The sequence below is a fragment of the Rhinoraja longicauda genome, chromosome 5 (assembly GCF_053455715.1).
Source record: "Rhinoraja longicauda isolate Sanriku21f chromosome 5, sRhiLon1.1, whole genome shotgun sequence".
Lineage (NCBI taxonomy): Eukaryota > Metazoa > Chordata > Chondrichthyes > Rajiformes > Arhynchobatidae > Rhinoraja > Rhinoraja longicauda.
Window position 1 is genome coordinate 50361467 of NC_135957.1, and position 14740 is coordinate 50376206.

At 40.2% G+C, this 14740-nt stretch overlaps 1 protein-coding gene across 1 annotated transcript; it reads left to right on the forward strand.

Moving 5' to 3' along the window:
- The first annotated feature begins 10318 nt into the window (after positions 1-10318).
- Positions 10319-11365, forward strand: LOC144594004 (trace amine-associated receptor 1-like). The gene has a single exon (XM_078400156.1). It carries the CDS (start codon positions 10343-10345, stop codon positions 11363-11365), a length of 1023 nt encoding a protein of 340 aa, XP_078256282.1. The 5' UTR covers positions 10319-10342.
- Positions 11366-14740: the final 3375 nt, after the last annotated feature.

The following is a 14740-nucleotide window of genomic DNA, read 5'->3' on the forward strand; positions in this document are numbered from 1 at the left end:
GTGCTCCGGTTTCCTCTCACACTCCAAAGGCATACAGGTTTGTCGGTTAATTGGCTTTGGTAAATTGTAAATTGCCCCTAGTGTGTAGGATAATGCTAGTGTAAGGGGTAATCGCTGGTCGCCATGGACTCGGAGGGCCGAAGGGCCCGTTTCCACACTGTATCTCGAAGGTCTTCCTACAGGACGTGACAGCCTGAATGCAAATATCAATGGCTGGGTAAAAAATGGTGCTGAAGTAAAGGGTCACCAATGATTTATTTTGAATAGTAAAACGGATATTAAGGGCCAAATCACCCAGTTCTGCTGCTTCATCTTATGTTCTGATATTCTTATGAAGTGCTGATCTAGCAAGTTGCTTTGTCATGGCATTAAGCTTCCCATATTGTTGGAGCTGTACTCATCCAAACAAACAGTGTTCTATCACTCTACTAACAAGTGCTTTGTGGATAGGAAGAGAACTGCAGATGCTGGTTAAAATCGAACGTAGACACAAAATGCTGGAGTAACTCAGCGGGTCAGGCAGCATCTAGGGAGAGAAGGAATGGGTGACGTTTTGGGTCGAGACCCTTCTTCAGACTGATGTCAGAGGACAAAGATAGAATGTAATTGGAGACAAGAGGACTAGTGGGAGAACTGAGAAGGGGGAGGGGATAGAGAGGGAAAGCAGGGACTATCTGAAATTAGAGGTCAATATTCATACCACTGGGGTGTAAACTACCCAAGTGAAATATGAGGTGCTGTTCCTTCAATTTGCACTGGGCCTCACTCTGACAATGGAGGAGGCCCAGGACAGAAAGGTCAGATTTGGAATGTGAGGGGGAGTTGAAGTGCTAAGCCACCAGGAGATCAGGTAAGTTAAGATGGACTGAGCGGAGGAAACGATCGCCGAGCCTGCGCTTGGTCTCGACGTTTTGGGTTGAGACCCTTCTTCAGACTGATGTCCCACCCCCTCCCCTGACATCAGTCTGAAGAAGGGTCTCAACCTGAAACGTCTCTCCCGAGATGCTGCCTGACCTGCAGAGTTACTCCAGCATTTTGTTTCTACCTTTGTGCTTTGCGGATAATGGATAGATTGCTGGGAGATCAATTATTCTTCACAACATATCTCAGGTGTCAGAGGTTATGGGGGGAAGGCAGGAAAACGGGGTTAGGAGGGAGAGATGGATCGGCCATGATTGAATGGCGGAACAGACTTGATGAGCCAAATGGCCTAATTCTACTCCTATCACTTATGACCTTATCTATGCCCTGTTGTCGTCAGGGTATGTGTTTGGCTGGATCAGCTGTGTTTCTCATCTCCAGAACATTGATGGTTAGGAATGAATTTACAAAGTGACAGATAACAGTAACAAATGTTCATTGTCACTATGCCTGAGGATGTCTGCAGGATGGTGAGTCTGTGGAATTAATTGTACAGAATGCTGTGGAGGCCAAATATCCAAATTTGATATTTTTAAGGTGGAGATTGACAGATTGTTGATTTGTCAGAGGTTATGGGAAGAAGGCAGGAGAATGGGGTTGAGAGAGAAAGATAGATCAGCCATTCTTGAATGGCAGAGTAGACATGATGGTCTGAATGGCCTAATTCTGCTCCTCGAACTTATGAAGTTATAAACTTACAAGCTGCTGGAAGGCATCAGAATCAGTATCAGAATGTAAGAAATAGGAGCAGTAATAGGTCAATAAACAATCTGCTGGAGGAGCAGCATGAGGGTGGGGGGATGGGAGGGAAGGAGAGACAATAGACAATAGGTGCAGGAGGAGGCCATTCGGCCCTTCGAGCCAACACCGCCATTCAATGTGATTATGGCTGATCATTCTCAATCAGTACCCCGTTCCTGCCTTCTCCCCATACCCCCTGACTCCGCTATCCTTAAGAGCTCAATCCAGCTCTCTCTTGAATGCATTCAGGATTGATCGGGAAGAAACCGGAGCACCCGGGGAAAACCCACACGGTCACAGGGAGAACGTACAAACTCCATACAGACAGCACCCGTAGTCAGGATCGAACCCAGATCTCTGGTGCTGTAAAGCAGCAACTGTACCACTGTACCAATGGAGATTTTATTTTTTGGGGGTTTAGGTCTTTTTCCACCCATGTTCTTTCCATTCCATTGTTCCCTGGGATGTGGCTGTGGACGTTCCTGGTCAGTACAGGCAGTGATGTACCTACCTGCTGGAAACCAACATCTGTGCATCCTGGGCCTCTGTAGGAGCTCACAATGAGGAACTCAAACAGAAATCGATCCAGAAGAGGCTGTGAGGTTTTGGTCAGAATGTTTAATGGAAGGGTAAGAAGCAATTGGTATGGTTGGATGCTTCAGATTTGTGGAAAATATTTAGAACATCAGGACTTCAGCATTAACAATCAGGTACTAATGTTATTTTATGAATTAATTACCGTTGCTGGAATTTCATGGATAACAACTAAAATGAACGTAGGTAAAATATATACATGATTCTTACTGTAGATTTTTGTTCCGGCAAATCCAATGTTTGCTACTAAAGTTGTTTTCACTGTGAGAAATAAATTCAATAAGATGATGAATGTTTGTACCTGTGTTTTAGTAAGACATTTATAACAATGATTAACCTGCAGCATAAATATACCATATTACAGAAATGAGTTGCCTCTCTATTACACTTCCTATACTATAGGTGTTGTCACTAGTAACCATTCCAGATATTAACTTTTGTCCATTAGGTGCCTGCATAACAACAGCCACTCAACTCAAAAGTAACTAATTATGTGAAGCACTTTGATAAGGTATAATATAAATTAAAGTGTAATATGTACCTTCTCAATTGTAAATTGATATCAGATTTATAACAATCAAATCTGCTTTGCAATCGTTTTAATTGTTTCAATTTTATGAAAGTTACTCATAATACTATAGATTTTCAATACACAACAAATTAATAGCAGAAAAAGCTAAGGCAGGTAATAAAAGCTGCATTTTTGTCAATGTTCACTTACATTATTGTTGATTATACAACTCAATTTACTCCACTAAAGTGTAAAATTCATAATTCATGTTCTCGGTTCTAATAAACAAGTAAACATGTTTAAAAATAAATAGATTATTTTGTTTATTCATTTGGGGATCATCGGCAAATCCAGTTTGGAGTAGACATAAAATGCTGGAGTAACTATTGTGAAGAAGGGTCTCAACCTGAAACGACACCTATGCCTTCTCTCCAGAGATGCTGCCTATCTTGCTGAGTCACTCCAACATTTTGGGTCGATCTTTGGGTTTAAACTAGCATCTGGAGTTCCTTCCTACCCAGTTTGGAGTAGTGTAGGCTAGAAACTGCAGTGCATTTTATAACTGGTACATGTTATTGAAAGTGACTTCCATCTCTTTGCTGATGATTGAAGTATACTGATTGGGCCATGATTAGCTGGATTGGAGTTCCCTTGCATTTTGTGAATAGGATTTAATCAGAGAATTTTCCACATATCTGGGTAGATAGTGTTATATTGCACTGGAGCACTTTATCTAGAGTATGCATCAGCTGCATCTCAGATAGAGTGTTTCAGTAATACAGCTACATGTTGACTGGTCCTGTATCATTTGCTGTACCTAGTAAACCCAGGGGCTTCTTAGTCTTACATTGAGTGAATCAAGTTGGATCAAGACCAAAGTACTGTGAAAAAAAATTGTGTTCTATCCAGACAAAGAAAATGGTTACAATCAAGCCATACACAGTGCACAGATAAAGGATAAAAGTTCATATGAAAATGTATGTATTGAAAAAAGTCTTATTAAATGAATAGTCTTGAAGAAACAGATCAAAGTTATAATGAATATAATAAAAATGATAGATTGAACTAGATGAAAACATGTTTCATGTTGAATTGTGATGGCTTTACACTTATATTGTGTGAAAATATCAAGTATATTAAGGAAGGACTTCTGGCATATTGCATTTGCTGCATTTCATTTTTTGCTTGTTGCTTCCTCTTCAGCCAAACGCAATAAGTCTTTATTAAATGCCATATTAACTTGTTTCAGAAAAAAAGAACATAGATTTACAGCTAAACTTCCTATATTTCGACAAAGCCATGCACAGTGGAACACCAGTCCTTCACCTCTTTTGATCAACTGTATCAGCATACTGTTTCCTGGCTGCTCTATCAGTTTCTGTACTGCTGAATGTTCTTTATTACTTCCTCTGTGTCATGGTAGAATTCACTCGTATCTTACTGTTTGCACATTTATCTCTCGCGGATTAGCTTTCCAATCCGGCACACTGGGTGGGATCATTGATCCAGTTGAATCACTGAATTACTGCTCTCAGTCATTGTTCCCGGTCACTGCACTGAAGAGTATCCAAAAAGCAACAGTGGGAGTAACAATCGCGATGCAACTCTGGTGCAGAATTCTTCGGATTTGCGACACTTGCGTAATTTGCATGGTGTTTACTTTTCGAACAATCTTCTGGGTTTGTCAAGAAAATAAATGAAATGGTTCACAAAATACAGATAAATTATTTTGGCAGTTAAATCATTCCAGGAAACATCGTCCATTATCGTAAGTTTTTATTTGGTTTTTTTTTCATTTCTCTTTTGATGATTAAATTATAAATACAAGATGATTTATATCTCTGAGTCACTTTATCCTTGACTTGTTTATACTTTGTTCAAAAACATTCCTAATTTCCCGAAGATTTCCTCAGATATGCAAATACTACATTTTTGGCTTTGGAAAGAAGTGTATATGTTGGAGGACGTTTATTTCTCCATTTTCTCAATGTTAGAACCACATTAAGTTTTCCGAGGTCCTTCAACTCTGGCACCGGGACTACTGCCTATTTTAATCATTCCACCACTGGTAAGTGTGCTTTCAGCTGCCATGACCTTGAGCTCTTGAACCCCCCCCCCCTACCCACCCTTCCACTCTTCCACCCCTTAAATCGCTTCACTTTCTATTTCTCTCTGCTCCTTTAAGACACCCCTCACAACCCCATCACTTTGCTCAAGCTTCTAGTTATCTTCCCTAATAATTCTTCATGAGGCTACTTTAAATTCTGTTTGCTGACATTCTTGTGAAGTGCTCCCGGGTGTTTTGTTGCGTTAGATGCAGTATATTGATACAAGATGATTTTGTTTCCATCAACTCTATAAATAGAGCACAGTATCAATAAATTACCATAACAGTTTCCTTAATCACCTGGAAATTGTGTTTTTTGTTTTTTTGACTGATGGAAATGTACAGGATGGAAACAGCAAGTAGTGTAGGAAAAGTCTTCATCAGTTTGAAGAAGGGTCTGGACCCGAAACGTCACCCATGCCCTCTCTCCTAGATGCAGCCTGACCTGCTGAATTACTCCAACATTTTGTGATACAGGATGGAAACAGGCCCTCAGCCCACCTGACCATCAATCACCCATTCACACTAGTTACAATATACAAAGCAATATAATACATCTTTATTGTCATTGTACAAGTACAACGAGATGTAATCCCATTTCGATGTAATCCCATTTTTGCATTCACTCCCGAGAAACAAAGGGACAATTCATCTGGGCCAAGGAATTACTAATTCAGTTAAATTCAGATCAGTGTAAGATGTGGCATTTTGCGATGCCAAATCAGGATAGGACCTTCATAGCAAATGGAAGGCCCCAGGAAATGCGTTAGAACAGCGGGATCCAGGCGTATGTGTACATAGTTCCCTGAAAGAGATGAGTTAGGTGTACAGTGTGGTGAAGAAGCCTTTAGCATGTTGGCAGTGATCAATCAGGGACCTGAGTATAGAAGTTGAGACATAATATTACAGTTGTACAAGAACATTGGTTGGTGATCATACAGAGGTATATAAAATGATGAGGGGAATAGAAAGGATGAATACACAGACTCTTTTCCCCAGGATATGGGATCAAGAACTAGAGGGCATAGGTTTAAGGTAAGAAGGGAAAGATATAATAGAAATCTGGGGATCAGTTTTTTTTCACACAGACGGTGGTGGGTACATGGAAAAAGCTGCCAAATGAAGTAGTTGAAGGAGATGCAATAATAATAATTAATAGACATTTGTACAAGTACATGGATATGAAAGGTTTAGAGGAATATGCGGCAAATGTGGACCAATGGGACTAGCATAGGTGAGATGTCTTAGTTGGCATGGACAAGTTAGGCGGAAGAGCCTGTTCCCATTCTGTATGATTCATGACAATACCAGTTGCCCTTTTACATCTGCATTATCTCCACTTTTGATAAATCCATGACCTAAATGGATATTAATTTTAATTTCATAATTTCCTTCAGATTATTTCATATGTATTTCTTCATTTTTGTTGCCCCAATGAATTGCTTTGATATGGAAATATTATGTGCACTAAAGTTTCTCTCCACTGACATCCATGTTGATATTTTGGTTCGCACATTCGTTGCTCAACAGTCAATATTGATATTGAAACATAAGGCACATAGCCTTTAATCAACAAATTGAGTGGAGATGCTTTGTACCCAGTACCTTGTAAGCAGAATCAAAAAGTAAAAACAATTTTAATTTGAATGAATATATTTGACAATGCGACAGCCATTCTTCAGTCTGAAAAAGGGTCTCGACCTGAAACATCACCCATTCCTTCTCTCCTGTGATGCTGCCTGTCCCACTGAGTTATTCCAGCATTTTGTGTCTAGCCAATTATTCATGTTGGAATTGTTTTATAGAGTTCATTGTTACAACCAAAAATGATGCCAAATAATATTCAGGCAGCTCAGAGTGTGCACAGTGCTGCTTTGCTCCTATATCACTCAAACAAGACAGTTCATCCTCAAACTACCAGTTGCACTTAACAAGTTGTACTTGTACCATGTAATTTATTAAAGTCTGTTTACTGCTGAGGAAGATTGGAGTGGAAAGGCTTTCTGTCTGCTACTGGATATCGTGATAACAAATCTTAATTGCAACACTTATATACCTCAGAAGAAACCTGATATCTTTACTGCTTTTTTTTTGGAATATATATCCCGTGGGTAAGGGAAGAGCACGTAAGCTATAGTCCCTCATGCAGTGTCTACTAACAGGTCTGGGATGCTGACTGATGTCCCCGGTGAATGGTAACATCTGAGTCCCACTGTAGCTGTGACTGCATCTAAGATAGCAATTAGTTGTTGATGAAACTCCTGTATGTTTCTATATAAACAGCATATGAAAAAATCCTCCAGAAGGTAATTTATGTTTAATTGCGGTGTGTAGTAGAAGCATGGAGGCTCTGGTGAGGGTTCTGTTTTGATATAGTGGAACCAATGGTGAAATCCTTCCAGTTTGACATTGTATAGAGTAGCTGTATTAGCAATTATCTCATAGCAACTGAAAATTGCATTCACTGAATTTCAAGATGAAGAAAAGAAAACAAAATATTATGTGACACATGAAACTGTTTAATGTTTATACTGTTTTTGGTTGAACCTAAATTCTGATTTTATTTCAGCTACCTTTCCCAAGTTAACTGCTTGGTTCCAGGGAACAATTTAAAGTGATGTCTTCTATCCTGCTTTGTTGAATTACTCCTGTTCAAAAATGACTTCTTTTTTTTAAAAGTATGTACTATCTCATTGTTTTTATTATGGTTTTTTTTGCAGAAGGTAATCGCATAGCTGTTTCAGAAAATCAAAAGGAGGAAGATGTGATGCAAATCAGAGGGGTTCCATTTCCAGGTATTGGGAGCTTTGTTTATTTAGTGAATAGTAAATCAATGTTATCTCTCATCTTCCTAAGCTTTATCAGTTTTAAGCATAATTTGACAATTACAATTATTGCCACATATCAAATGTGATAATCAAAATTAGTCACAGAAACTGGAGGAAATGTTTTAATTGAAGTGTATTAAAAGCAGAGTGGCATCTTACAGTTTTATTTCAATTTTGATGCAACCATTGATGTTAATTATATTTAATATGGGCATTTCTCAATGGAGTGTTTGAAATATTCATTTCAGAAATGACCACTGGGGTACCCATCATGATTATTTTGCTAAATGTAAACATCATTGCAGTTAAGTGATAAATTGCATATCTTTGCCCATGTTAAATTCTTGGGTAGTACTTTTAATTTTAATGGATGCAAGCATGTTATGTTCCTCTTCTGTCAGAAGCCATTGACAGTGCACGGTAGATTTAGTGTAGAATAATGTGTCATCCCAAGTTCGGCTGCTCTCCTGAAGATTGCCACATGATGTTTGCCCCCATGTCTGACCTTGATATATGTATGCTTCGCATAAAAATGGCTGGTTTGTGATGAGGATTTGGACTAATACTGATCTTTCTTGCTGTGTCTGAGAGGCATTGAGACCCCTGAAATCAAAACATTTAAAAAAAAATTGAATTTAACTTTAACTTTAAATTTCAGAAATTTGTCATTTTAAATATAAGATTATTAAGGGGTTGGACACGTTAGAGGCAGGAAACATGTTCCCAATGTTGGGGGAGTCCAGAACCAGGGGCCACAGTTTAAGAATAAGGGGTAGGCCATTCAAGAGAGAGCTAGATAGAGCTCTTAAGGATAGCAGAGTCAGGGGGTATGGGGAGAAGGCAGGAACGGGGTACTGATTGAGAATGATCAGCCATGATCACATTGAATGGTGGTGCTGGCTCGAAGGGCCGAATGGCCTACTCCTGCATCTATTGTCTATTGTCTATTGTCTAAATACACTGCTTTACTATGATCATTAGAATACCAAATTTGGAATTAATGCAAATTATTTGGAACCCAAAATAAACTTGATTTAAAACCCAATTCACCATTAATTTATACCTTTGGTCAATCTCTTTTCCTTTTTTGAACTACTAAATATTTGGGTCATCTTTTCTGATAGCTGACCCATTCAAGAGGACATTGTCAGGTCACAGTTGCCACCTAACCCAGTGGGTCCATGTAGAAGCTGCCCAATTTTTAGACCATTGATTTTAACGAGTTGAAATCGAGGAAGACTCCACGCTGCATTGAATTGCTACTCAGGTGACAAAGTTGGCAAATAATTCCAAAGTGTTGTATAGAACACATAGTGCTGGAGTAACTAGGTGGGTCAGGCGGTATACCCAGGAGGACATGGACAACATCAATGCTGAGGAAGGGTTCCGACCTGAGTGGTTGGATGTCCATGTACTCTAAGGATGTTGCCTGACCTGCTGAGTTACTCCATCATCTAAAGTTCCTGTGCACATTTATCAACCTGTTTTGAGTACCTAAAATTAAGATGTAATGTTAAATGCAATTTATAATGTGTATTATTTGCAGAAAACTTATTGAATTCTTCTCATCATACACCGATATTTATGATTACAAAATATGTTGCATATATTGAAATAGTCTGATATTGCCAGGACATGATGGCCTGACCTACAGGGCAAGGTTAGGTGGGCTAGGACTTTATTCCTTGGAGCACAGGAGGCAGAGGGGGGTTAATATAGAGATGCACAAAGTCATGCGGGGAATAGATATTGTGAATGCACACAGTCTTTAGGGGAATCAAGAACAAGAGGACACAGATTGGAGGTAAGAGAGGAAAAATTTAATGGTAACCTGAGGGGCAACTGTTTAGAGGTATAGTGTGGAAATAGGCCCTTCAACCCACTGATTCTATGCCTACCATTGGTCACCCGTACAACCATACCCATTCTATGTTATCCCACTTTTGCATCCTGCACACTAGGGGCAATTTACAGAAGCCAATTAACCTACAAATCTGCATATATTTAAAATGTGGGTGAAAACAGGAGCACTCAGAGAAAACCCACGTGGTCATGAGGAGAACGTACAAATTCTGCACCTGTAGTCAGGATCAAACCCGTGTCTGGTGCTGTGAGGCAGCAGCTCTATTGCTGTGCCACTGTGCTGCTTCTGTGGGTGGTAGGTATCTGGAATAAGCTGTCAAAGAAAGTATCTGCTACATGTACTCTAACAGCATTTAAAAAACATTTGGCCAGGTACATAGGTTAGGAAAGGTTTAGAAGGTCAAACATGGGCAAATGGGACCAGCAGATGGGGCATCTTGGTCGGCATGGACAAGTCGAACAGTTTCAGTGCTGTATGATTTTATGACTCTATGACCTCAATCTCCCTTTCCAAATATTATCCAAACTCTCGCATTTACATTCAGAGTTAAAAGTTTGAAATCTGCAATATTTCTGCATAGAAATCTCAAAAATAAGTTCCATATTGAAAGTTATCTGACAATTTTTCTGCTTGCAGTTGGATGTAGATGGATGTTAAAGAAAGGAGTCAGCAAAGAATAGGAATCGATAAAAAAACAGTGAAGAACGGAAGGATTGAATCATTTCTCGAGCACCACCAACAATACACAGACTGAGACTTCAGCAAGTAGAACTAATATGAATGCAAGTCTGGGAACCGATGAATATTGCTATATACTTGTGGATGGATCGTGTCCGAGAGCAATCCGGTCCCATGGTGTCCGGGTCTCAATGTATGCGTTTGGTGTATTGACAGTTCTGGTTACAATGTTTGGAAACTTGTTAGTGATCGTTTCAATCTCCCATTTCAAGCAACTCCATACGCCCACAAATTATCTGGTTCTTTCTTTGGCAATAGCTGATTTTCTGCTGGGATGTATGGTGATGCCGTACAGCTTGATCAGATCTATTGAAAACTGTTGGTATTTAGGAGACTTGTTTTGCAAACTCCAAGCAAGCTTTGACTTCATGCTGTGCGCTGCATCAATATTCAACCTCTGCTTTATTTCTGTTGACCGTTACTACGCGGTGTGTGACCCGCTGAAGTACAAGATCAGAATGAATCTACACATCGTCCTCATGATGATTCTCCTCAGTTGGATTCTCTCTGCATTTGTGGGTTTTGGCATGATATGTTTAGAATTAAACTTGATAGAAATTCGATACTATTATGAGAATAAAATATACTGTTATGGGGGCTGTACACTAGTGATGGGGAAAATATGTACGGTGATCTATTCACTTGTTTCCTTTTTCTTCCCGGGATTTATTATGCTTTGCATTTATATGAAAATATATTTTGTAGCCACAAAACAAGCCCGAGCCATAAATGACATTACAAGACAGATCCAGTCTGTCAAAGAAAACAAAAACGTAGCTTCCCAGACAAGTGAAAGGAAAGCTGCGAAAACATTGGGGATAGTGATGGGGGTGTTCCTGATGTGCTGGACTCCCTACTTCACCAGTAACTTCATAGATCCTTTCATTGGTCATAAGACACCCCCGCTTATGTTTGACACCTTTTTTTGGTTAGGGTACTTAAATTCTGCATTCAATCCTGTGATCTATGCATTTTTTTATTCTTGGTTCAGAAAAGCCCTGAAAATTATTCTAACTTTTAAAATATTCGCAACCGATTCCTCCAGGATAAATCTCTTCTAATTCCCCTTTATTGAAGAGGAAATGGCATTTATGGAGCTATAGAGATGCTGCCAATAGTGTATCCCTCCTGTTTTGACTCTTACAAATGCCATCATTTTATTATTTTAGCCTTTTTCAATTATATCAGCAAAATCTGCAAAATCAGTTAAGAACACTGTAAGTGTTGTGTTGTTATTTCCCACAAGCTATTCAAGAATTTTTAAATCACTTAGAGTGAATGCAGAGTTGCATGATCTTGTGCATATACATTCATTTTCTTCCATGATGTGTGCTGGGTGTTTAGTTGCAGCACTGTGTTACTTTCAAGGTCTGCTCCTGTGCAGTTGATTGCTCAGTTAGTAGTTGTAGAAAGGTATAGCATGGAGACTGGTCCTGCAGCCCACTGAATCCATGCCAACTATCAATCACTCAATTTTCCATTAACCCTATACCGGCTTATTTTATTCTCACTGCATTCCCACCAACTCCCCCCCCCAGATTCCATCATTCATCTCGACACCATAGGCAATTTACATTGGCAAATTTAACCTACCAACACAAAGATAGACATAAAATTCAGTCTGAAGAATGGTCTTAACTAAAACGCCACCCATTCCTTCTCTCCAGAGATGCTGCCTGTCCCGGTGAGTTATTCCAGCATTCGGTGTAAACCAGCACCTGCACTTTCTTTCTATACCTAACCTACCAACCCACATGTTTTTGGGATGTAGAAGGAAACTGGGAGAATATTTAAACTTTGCACGAACAACACATTGAAGTGGTTGGTGCTGTCAGCCTGTTTCCATGCTGTATAACTCTGTGATTCTGTTTACTAGACAGCAAAGTGGAGTTTTTGGCTGAGCAGTAAAAAATATTGCAACTGAAAAATCATTTTGTTGCTGTATAAGAACACCATGACTATAACTCAAAATGATCCCATGGTTGGATTTCAATTATTTGTACAGTAACAACAATAAATGACCATATTCTCAAAAGCTAACTGTTGAAAGTTTTTTTTTGAATTTTCCAAATCAATTTGCTCCTTTGGCACAATTTTAGATGCTATTTCACCTATGCATCTTTACCTCAACAGGAGAAGACTGCTTTGGCTCATCGCATGGCTTTTGCCCGTCTGTGAATTCAGCAGTTCAGGTCCCAATCTATACAGTGGTCAAAACTTTAATAAAGCTGGTGTACTAATATATTAGAAGGCAAAGTACGATGGTGTACAATTATTATATTTCCGTGTTGATTTACCATAAATAATCACATGCTTGCTCGTGTATCAGACGATGTTCTGCCATCGCTTTGCCACAGCCAGTGCCACATCTGTGCCTCTGTGGAGATCGTCCGCAGTGCGTGCCTCTCCGCCGCAAGTCAGTAGGTGGTCCATTGTCTGTACCTCTCAACAGTTGCATTTGTCAGAGTCCAAGAAGACCCATTTCTTCAGGTTGAGTCTGCAACATCCCACTCCAGTGTGGAGGCGGTTTAGGGCTTTCCAGTTAGCATAAGGCAGTCTGGTGTCCTGGTGCCATCTGTTGTTTGGTTTTGGTACCTGGCACGGTTGGCTCTAGTTCCATGAAGCTGTTCCGACTCGTCAAGCGTTTCTTGGCATGTTGGTGATTGTGCAAGGGGTGATGGGGGTCCGTGTCCGCATTGAAGTATTCTACTGCAGCTGCCCGATCACGTCTTTGAGATGGCTCGTCAATGCCAGCCAGCTCGTACAGATGTTCAACCTTTGTCGGCTTCAGGCATCCCTTGATTTTCCTGCAGGCAGTGTTCAAAGCAGAGTCCACCTCGTGTGCATGTTTAGAGCGGCTCCAGACGGGGCTTGCATATTCGGCCACTGAGAAACAGAGCGCCAGGGCTGCAGTGCGGATTGTTGTTGGATTGTTGTCCAAATGTGCTGTTCGCCAGTTTTCCGATGACATTGTTCCGGGTGATGACCTTTACCTTGGTTTTCTCAACATGTTGGCAATATGATAACGTGCAATCGAGGACCACACCTAGGTATTTGGGGGTTTTGCAGTGTTCCAACAGGACATCATTCCATCGCACCTGCAGTTGATGTTTCAAATCCCGGTTCCGGAGGTGGAAAGCTTTGTTTTTACGTTTTTGTTGGGTTTGGAAGCAGGGAATTCTGTTGGTGGTAGGCTGTCATATTCTGCAGAGCAGCCTCTAGTATGGTCTCAATCTGGCTGAAGTCTGAGGATTGCGTTGCGATCATAACTGATAAGGCATGGTGGGCGTGCAGCGTAGGTTCACTAGGTTAATTCCCGGAATGGCGGGACGGTCGTATGTTGAAAGGCTGGAGCGATTGGGCTTGTATACACTGGAATTTAGAAGGATGAGGGGGGATCTTATTGAAACATATAAGATAATTAGGGGATTGGACACATTAGAGGCAGATAACATGTTCCCAATGTTGGGGGAGTCCAGAACAAGGGGCCACAGTTTAAGAATAAGGGGTAGGCCATTTAGAACGGAGATGAGGAAGAACTTTTTCAGTCAGAGGGTGGTGAAGGTGTGGAATTCTCTGCCTCAGAAGGCAGTGGAGGCCAGTTCGTTGGATGCTTTCAAGAGAGAGCTGGATAGAGCTCTTAAGGATAGCGGAGTTAGGGGGTATGGGGAGTAGGCAGGAACGGGGTACTGATTGAGAGTGATCAGCCATGATCGCATTGAATGGTGGTGCTGGCTCGAAGGGCTGAATGGCCTACTCCTGCACCTATTGTCTATTGTCTATTGTCTATTTACAGTATTGGTGACAGCAGTCAATTCATAGAAACACACCACTGTCTCATAAGATTGTTTATATCTCTGATATTAAAGCAACACTAAAAAGCAACAGTTCTCAGATAATATGCGTAGGAAAGAACTGCAGATGCTGGTTTAAATCGAAGATAGACACAAAATGCTAGAGTAACGCAGCGGGACAGGCAGCATCACTGGAGAGAAGGAATGGGTGACGTTTCGGGTTGAGATACAACATTAATTTTCATTGTTCTAGTTAATGGCAGGTTCCACTGTACCTCACTTTGTGAATTATTAATTCTTAAGTGTGATCACATTTTGAGGATTACACAGGCAAGAAGACTGAATCACTGAAATTATTCTAGTTCCTTGATTTAATTTTCATCTGTTACATATTGATTTTAAATTGTTTACAATTTTACTCATAAAGTGGTCATGTAATACGGCCATGATATCTGTCAAGCATATTACATTTATCTATTATTAAAGTTCACATTCTAATGTCAGCTGCATCATATATCTTGCTTAATTATCTTCATGCCCTTTACAATATCTAAATTAAACCTGGCTTAGACTGAACTCTCTAAAATGGAAGTTGCAGAGACCATATGCTGTTTGCTCACTGATGGAAGATAACTGTGTGTT

What these genes read in the sequence shown, in the direction of transcription:
- LOC144594004 (XM_078400156.1), top strand. Translation starts at nt 10,343, where the DNA reads ATGAATGCAAGTCTGGGAACCGATGAATATTGCTATATACTTGTGGAT.